Genomic DNA, 7,701 nt, shown 5'->3' on the forward strand with positions numbered 1-7,701 from the left:
GGCGGGACCTGTAAGGGTGGGAGATGGCTTTTGCAGTTAATAGTTTCATGTACATTGTTTATTGTGCTGTTGTTATACCAAAATTACCTCAATAAAATGTTTATTAAAAAAAAAGGAGTCAAAGATTTTGAGGGATAAGCAAGTAAGTGGATGTAAAATTAAATCAGAGCAGCAATGATCTTACTGAATGGTGGAGCAGGCACAAGAGACCAAATGGCCAACTCCTATATCTTATGGGGCAGTAATGCATCTGACGCAGCCAACCTCAAACTCATCTGCACCAACAGATCCAGCGTATCTCTGGGAAGGCTGTATCCCCTATTTTTGCAGTTATGGACCAGTAATTATGTGGAGACATTTTACACTGAAGTTGACAAGATCCAGCTTTACCTCTCCATCACCCACCACCAATGCAAGACTGCCTTCAGTTCAACATTAATAAGACCATAAGCTAATCCTGTTTAGCTCGCATCAAAAACTCCACATTTTGGCACTTGACTATGTGACATTCTGTTGTGTGCGCCCAAAGCTGACCGTTCAAATTTAAATCTTAACCACTATCTACACTGTATTTTTCTACCTCTGACCCAGATGTCTTGGATATGCCTCACCTTTGTTAAAATATTTCTCAATGACTTATGTATTCCAATGCTCTCCCAGCCAGACTCTTGGGTTTAACCCTTCACAAATTTACAACTGCACCCCTATCTTTGCCAGCCTTTTTTGGCTTCCAATCTCTCCATATGTGAATTTCAAAATCCATCTCATCTACAAGCCCTTCCAAATACTTGCCTTACCACTCTGCACCCCTGCAATTTCCTTCAGCATCCTATAGCTGCGGTCTCTTTTACATCCCATTCTGCCATACAGTCTTCAGTCGGTGCAGTTCCACACTCCGGTAAGTTTCTAAATCCCTTTCCCTTGCTACCCCTCTCCTTCAAAACACACAGCTTATTAAGCTTATTTCTGTACTGTACAGACGAACATAAAAAGTTCAAGGAAAACAGTGCCCTAGCCAATATTTAGCCCTCAACCAACATCACCAAAGAAAATTACCTGCTCAATTTATCCCATTATTGTATGTGAACATTCCAGTGTGCAAACTGGCTGTCATGTTTAACTACACTTAACAACTGGTTGTGATGTACTTTGGGCCTTGAGGTCTTGAAAAATGCTAAATAAATGTACATTCGCTTTCTTAAATCTTGCCTTGGTTCACAGTCTTAATCCCTGCTATTGCCCGACTGGTTGTTTTTATTGCTGTAAGAGATGTCACAGTGTTGTATTATATTAAACGTGATAAACTAATGCAAGTTGTAATAGAACAAGAGGAAAGTGTAGGATTGGGTACGAGAGGCCAAGGAGAGGGGACCTCAAGGGCTGACACCAGGAGTTATTGGTGGGGTAAGGGGATATTAAGGCCTTTTAGCATTGGAGGGGGCCAGGGTTGAAAAGAAGAGGGAGACATGGCGGGGGGGGGGGGGGGGGGGGGGGGCAGATGGAAAGCAAGAAAAAACTTATGATCCTGGGCACAGCTTTCAACAGGCAGAGATTGAGATAATGCTCTGTAACTAGAAACAAGCAGAGATGTTGAAATTCCTCTCCACCTGCCAACATACACTTACCCGAGAGGCCTTCGCCAATGCCTTTCAGGACTACAGAACTTCATCCTATTAATCACCTACCCAGTGCGCAACCCCAGAAGAAATCAATACTGGGGGAAATTAATCAACGAGCTTCACTTAGGGTTAAATGGGGCATCACTATTCTGCAGTGGTTCATTTTTCTAACAGATGCTCTATTGCCCTGATGTACTTCAGCATTGATCTGTTTCTACAACTTTTCACACAGCACCTAAAAGATGAATGCACTAATCTGCAGAAGGAGCTGAACAGTTTGGAAATAACACAGTGAGTATCTAACTTGTAGACAGTGCACAACTTCAGGCTACAAAACACTGTTTAGGTCCTCTTTATGTTGAACAGAACTAATAGTTAAATTGCTTTGTCCTGGTTATAACTATTTCTCAATGAGTAATTGCTTACTCATTGCTGCAATATTAAGAATTCATCGTAGTGACATAAAAGACAGCAGGAAAATCATTCTCAGCAAACACATAGATAAATTAGAGTGTATAACAATGCAAGAACTCAGAGTTGCATGAATTGCAGAGAGGCAAATCTGCTTCACAAAATAATAATACTACTAAAGCAAGGGTGCGAAGCTAAAAGTGCACAATAATCTAGATTAGATATTAATCCTCATTTGTAAAATTCTCCAATGCATCCTTCAGTCTCCAACTCTATATCTGTCACCATAACATTCTTGAATGTTTACTTGTTGAATCCGATCAACTCAGTGTTAAAATAAGGGGTTACTGTTAATGTGTGAGACATGTAAGAATTAAAGTGAAAGTAAGGGGTTCACTCATGGTTTTCAAGCTATTTGGGTTGAATGATCCTTTTTCAAATGGACACATAATCAGACATCCCCCATTTAAATAAATTTCTTAGTATCTTACATTAAGGATTGTCTACAATAACCTATGGTATATATTTCTTCCCTTTCTCGCCTTCCCAACGATAGCTCTGATGTCCAACAGTCTATCTTTAACACTCTGATTGTTTGCCGAGAACTTTTGACGGGGGGGGGGGGGGGGGGGGGGGTGGAAGAGAGAGAGAGGGTGAAGAGGGTTGGGTGGCGTGGTTACAGACGGATGTGTCCCGTTAAGAGAGTTTCCCTTAAATGAGTGGGATTCTGATTTGTACATAGAGGTTAGAATACATTCAGAATCTAAGCTTGGCGTTGTAACGTGTTGCAGTTTACAGATGAATGCTGCTATTGAAGGAAAGGGCTTGGCCACTTCAACACAGAATAATTACAGTATTGTAAATTTGTCGACTGAAAGAGACACTGCGAGGTAACTTTTGTGGATGGAGATTACCCAGCCTTTACAGAGATTACCCAGCCTTTACAGAGATTACCCAGCCTTTACAGAGATTACCCAGCCGTTAAATTCAATGAAATGAAAGTCAGACAGATTTTATGAAGTGTGGGCAATTCCCTCCATCAGATTATCATCCCAGCGATGATGACTAAAAAAGTATTTTTAAAACGGATTCTCAAAATTAACAAATTATATATTGAAAAAATACATTATAAATCTTGCACCTGCACACTTCCTGTCAGCATTTATTCCCATTTTATATTCCTATCTCCACATTTAGAATGGAAACTATGTAAACTTGTTATACTCTCCCAGCAGAGATACTTCAGCACTATTATGAGTGGGACAATGTATTATTTCACAAGTTCACATTATAAATATGGACTTAGTTTTATACTTCCATCATAAATTTCAAATGACAGAGTGCATGACTTTAAAAGGGAGGAAAGAGAGGGAAAAGAAAGCGAAGGGGAGAGGGAGGGGCAAAAAAACCATTTAAAAAGACCATGGGACACAGGTATCATAGCTGCAGAGAATGGACCCGAGACAAGCGGGAATAACAGAAACAACATCAGCACACTGGGCAATACATGCTAGGCCCAACATTGGGAGCCCAAACAAGGCAGAATGGCTAAGTAGGGTCCACAACCACAGGGTTGGGGGGTGGCATGTAAATATTTATCATGTTTGATTGTGCTTTTTTTTTTAAACTTTCTGTTTTGTGTGTTGCTTCTTGTTTTGCGTTGGCTTATTGCACACTTGTAAATATGAATTTCTCTTTGGCTCAACAATATGTGTGGTGATGAAACCTGGAAACATAAAGTAAGAATTGGGATGTATAACATAAAATTGTAAAAAAAAACAATAAAAACACTTTTTTTTAAAAAGAGCATGTATTGACACTTGGAGTTGTGGTGTTGCCATATACCACGACGTGGTTGTGGGAGGGGCAGGACTGGTAGGTCAGTATTCCAGGGTATAAGATCTTCAGGCAGGACAGGGGAGGGTGTAAGAGAGGAGGTGATGATGCATTATTAATTAAGCAATCTGTTACTGCAGTAAGTGTGGATGATACCTTGGAAGGATCTTCTAATGAGGCTTTGTGAGTAGGGCTTAGGAATCAAAAGGGGCAGTCACACTGCTGGGAGTGTATTATGGACCACCAAATGGTCTGCGGGCAATAGAGGAGCAGATACGTAGACAGTTCGCTGGTGTGTTTAAAAAGTAATTATATTAGAGGATTTCAACTTTCCCAACATTAATTAGAAAGTCACATTGGGAAAGGTTTGGAGGGAGAAGATTTCTTGAAATGTATTCAAGATAAATTTTATTATCAACATGTCGAAGGTCCAACAAGGGATGGTGCAGTGCTGGACCTAGTTCTGGGGAATGAGGCTGGACATGTATTCGACGGAGCAGTGGGGAAGCATTTTTGTGATAGCATCGTACATTTTAAAATTGTCATTGAAAAGAAAAAAGATAGTCTACAAAAAAACTGTTTCGAATTGGGCTGATTTTATCAAAATAAGGCAGGATCTGGCCAAGGTAGACTGGAACAGTGTTCAAAATGGAATTGGCGAGAGTACAGGTCCAGCATCCAACATATTCCCCTTAAAGATGAAATGTAGGCGCAACAAGTCCAGAGAACTATGGATGTCTAGGAATATTCAGGACTGGATAGGAAGGAAAAGAGATACTTTTAATAGATACAAGGGGGGAAATCTACAGAGGCCGTCAGAGTATAGAAAGTGCAGGGGGAACTCAAAAAAGCAATTAGGAGAGCAAAGAGGGGACATGAAAAAGCCCTTGCGGGTAAGACTAGGGAAAATCCCAAGGTGGTCCATAAGTATATCAATGGAAAGAGGATAACCAAGGAAAGAGTCAGACCTATTAGGGATCAAGGCATTAATCTGTTCGTCGAAACGGATGACATTGGTAGGATGTTAAATACGTACTTCACATCTTTGGTTCTTGAGCAGTTTGACATAGGGAGTGGGGAGGTGCTGGAGGATTTGGCAGGCTTAAAAGTGGACAAATCCCCAGATCTAGAGGAGTTGTATCCCAGGCTGCTGTGGGGGGCAAGGGAGGAAATTACAGGAGCTCCAACTCAAACTTTTAATTCCTCTCTGGCCACAGGGGGAGGCGTCAAAAGATTGGTTCCACTAATGTTCCACTTTTCAAGAAGGGTAGTAGAGATAAGCCAGGGAATTACTGGGTTATTGTGTGCATGATTGCTGTAATCATGTTTTGAAAGAAATCCTAGTTTGAAAGGCAAGTATATTTTGGGAGCCAGAGGTGCAATTAAACCATCATAAAAAGCTTAAGCTAATAGAATTTTGTTTTGAGTAAGGGGATTCCTAGTGGAGTTAATTACAGTTCAGCTTGGCAAGATGATGTCATTACTGGGTGGAGCCAAGGTATCACGCATTTTTACAGGAAGTAGGTCAGGACGGCTCGGAGCTGAATTAAGCTGTATCCAGGAGTGAAGCAGTTTTGCTCTCACTGCAGTTCAGTTGAAAGAGATTAACAGTCTCTAAAACATGCAGACTTGTCTCGAGAACAAGAGGGAACTGAAGTAAGCTCTTCTGAAGACATGGTCAAGGTTTCTGCATGGGTCTGACAGGAGTCAGATCAAGGGCTGGATTCTCCGCAGCCCCGCGCCGAAATCACGTTTGGCGCGGGGGCGGAGAATCGACTTTTACGCCCGAATCGGGCCCGGCGCCGCTCCCGCAATTTTCCGGCCGCGTGGCTGGGGGGGGGGGGGGGGGGGGGGGGGGGCATTGTTGCCAGAGGCCCTCCCAGCGATACTCCGATCCCGACCGGCCGAGTTCCCAACGGCGTGGTTCTAACCACGTCTGGCCAGTCGGGAGTCAGTCTGCGGCCGCCCTGGTGGGGTGGCGGGGGGGATACATCACTGCGGGTGACCTTATGGGCAGCCGGGGCAGCGGTCGGGAAGGTCGTATGAAGCGGCGCAGGGCCGATCTAGGGGACCTTCTTTCTTACTGCTGGTCCGCAGTCCGAATCCGCCATGGCACTCGACGCGGCCGCTGGAGGCCGCCGCCATGCGCATGCTCGGACTTGGAACCAGAAGTGCAGGGGCCCGTTTCCGCAGCCAAAGCTGCATGAAGCCCCCCAGGTCCCTTCTAGCCCTCTGCAGGTAAGTGAATTGCTCTATATTGTGTTCAGGAAAGTCTGGAGTAAAACGCCAGCATTAGTACGCATGCATGGGGACATAGCCCCATTTTTGAGAATCCAAGCTCAAGGTCTTTAAAGTAGTGTCAAAGTTTCTCTCTTTCTCAAAGAACATCTCTGTAAAGCAAACATACCTGTGTTATATTGGCAGTTAAAGTGGATTGAGAGCAGAGGTATTTTTATTTCCTGTTGTTTAAGTGGGAATAAAGTTAGCAATTAAGGGTATATTGCATTCACTATATTGAGTAGTATTGTTTGAGGGTAATTGTAAGCTATTTTCTGGTGTGATATTAAAGATTTTAATACCGTGTTAGTAATGACGTTTGTTTTTATACCATTTCCCTATTTCTTTGTGCAATCACTCCTGCAGTGAAGTATTCTTTCCTCAGTCTAACAAAATTAAAATAAAATATTGAGGCTTATGTCCAGTATCCTAGGCACTGTTAGGTTCTGGTCTGAGGTAGTAATAGCCACTTCTGTGCAGTCTGATTCTATATTCTCCGACAACTGTAATCAACATCATACAAGGTGCACTTTTTTCTTAACTTATTCTATTTTGTTTCTATTTTAGTCTGAAAGAAGCAGAACAATTCACAGAGAATAAGGAAGTGCAGCCAGAAACACCAAGAGCTTCCCCACTCGCCTTCTGTTTCTCATTCTTTCACAGAAACAAGGCCAAAGCACCAAAGGACAGGGTGAGTGAGTGTCCCCAAACTCAGTACCGGATCTAGGGAACACTTTTAAGGAGAAATCAGCATAATCTCCTTAAGATCTTTTGCCAAATTAATCTAGGCTAGTTATCAAATGTGGGAAACAACAGCACTGCCTTCAACAATATTTAACTGACTTTATTCAATACTGATGTTGTCACGATCTGCAAATCCTGTAAGATCACAGATACAATTGCAAAAATCAATTTTCCCTTTCTTGAAGACACTGACTCGTCCTGAGCAAACTCCACAGGCATTTTCCAGTATTTTGTGCCAGTCCCTGTTATTTCTGCAAATCTTGACAGTAAGCATTGGCAAGCTATTTCACCTTTGAAGGTTTAACAGCAGAGACTGTGATCCTCTCCTGATATTCATATTTTGCTGACTTCCATCATAGATTGTCAGTCAGTGATTGGGGACACAGAAACAGACGTAGGGCATTCCACCATTCAACTCATGGAAATCTTGATCAAGCTTCAAATCCTGAATCTGGTTTCGTGATCGACTGAAATCAGCTCCATGAAACAGGTGGTGGGTCAAACCTGGGATCTTCCTGATTTGCTTAATCATTAAGTAAACTCTCAAGAATCTGGACAGCCAGGTTTAGAGGCCTTCAGATCAATTAAATAGGACAATAAACAGAAGCGTGCTCCTTTATAACTCTGTTACACTCTTGGGATATTTATTGTGTGCTATTTTTCATTTGCAGAAATCTTACAGCTTGAAGTGCAAATGAAGATTAAAGAGGAAGATATGTCTGTTTTGTTTTATTTTCCTTCCTATCCATTATTCTGTATTTAAAAACTCTTAAACCATGTTTCCTTTTCCCATGAAGACTTGTGTAAGTGTGCA

General features: G+C 42.1%; 1 protein-coding gene across 5 annotated transcripts in view; it reads left to right on the top strand.

Moving 5' to 3' along the window:
- LOC119971437 overlaps positions 1 to 7,683 on the top strand; it is a 104,573-nt gene extending 96,890 nt beyond the window's left edge. For all 5 annotated transcript variants that reach the window (XM_038806964.1, XM_038806968.1, XM_038806963.1 and 2 more), the window contains 3 exons: positions 1,852 to 1,910; positions 6,711 to 6,834; positions 7,559 to 7,683. In XM_038806964.1, coding sequence (XP_038662892.1) covers positions 1,852 to 1,910; positions 6,711 to 6,834; positions 7,559 to 7,585 — 210 coding nt within the window. In that variant the 3' untranslated portion in view covers positions 7,586 to 7,683. The remainder of the gene's footprint in view (positions 1 to 1,851; positions 1,911 to 6,710; positions 6,835 to 7,558) is intronic.
- The last annotated feature ends 18 nt before the right edge of the window (positions 7,684 to 7,701 follow it).

This window comes from Scyliorhinus canicula, chromosome 9 (assembly GCF_902713615.1).
Source record: "Scyliorhinus canicula chromosome 9, sScyCan1.1, whole genome shotgun sequence".
Classification (NCBI taxonomy): Eukaryota; Metazoa; Chordata; class Chondrichthyes; order Carcharhiniformes; family Scyliorhinidae; genus Scyliorhinus; species Scyliorhinus canicula.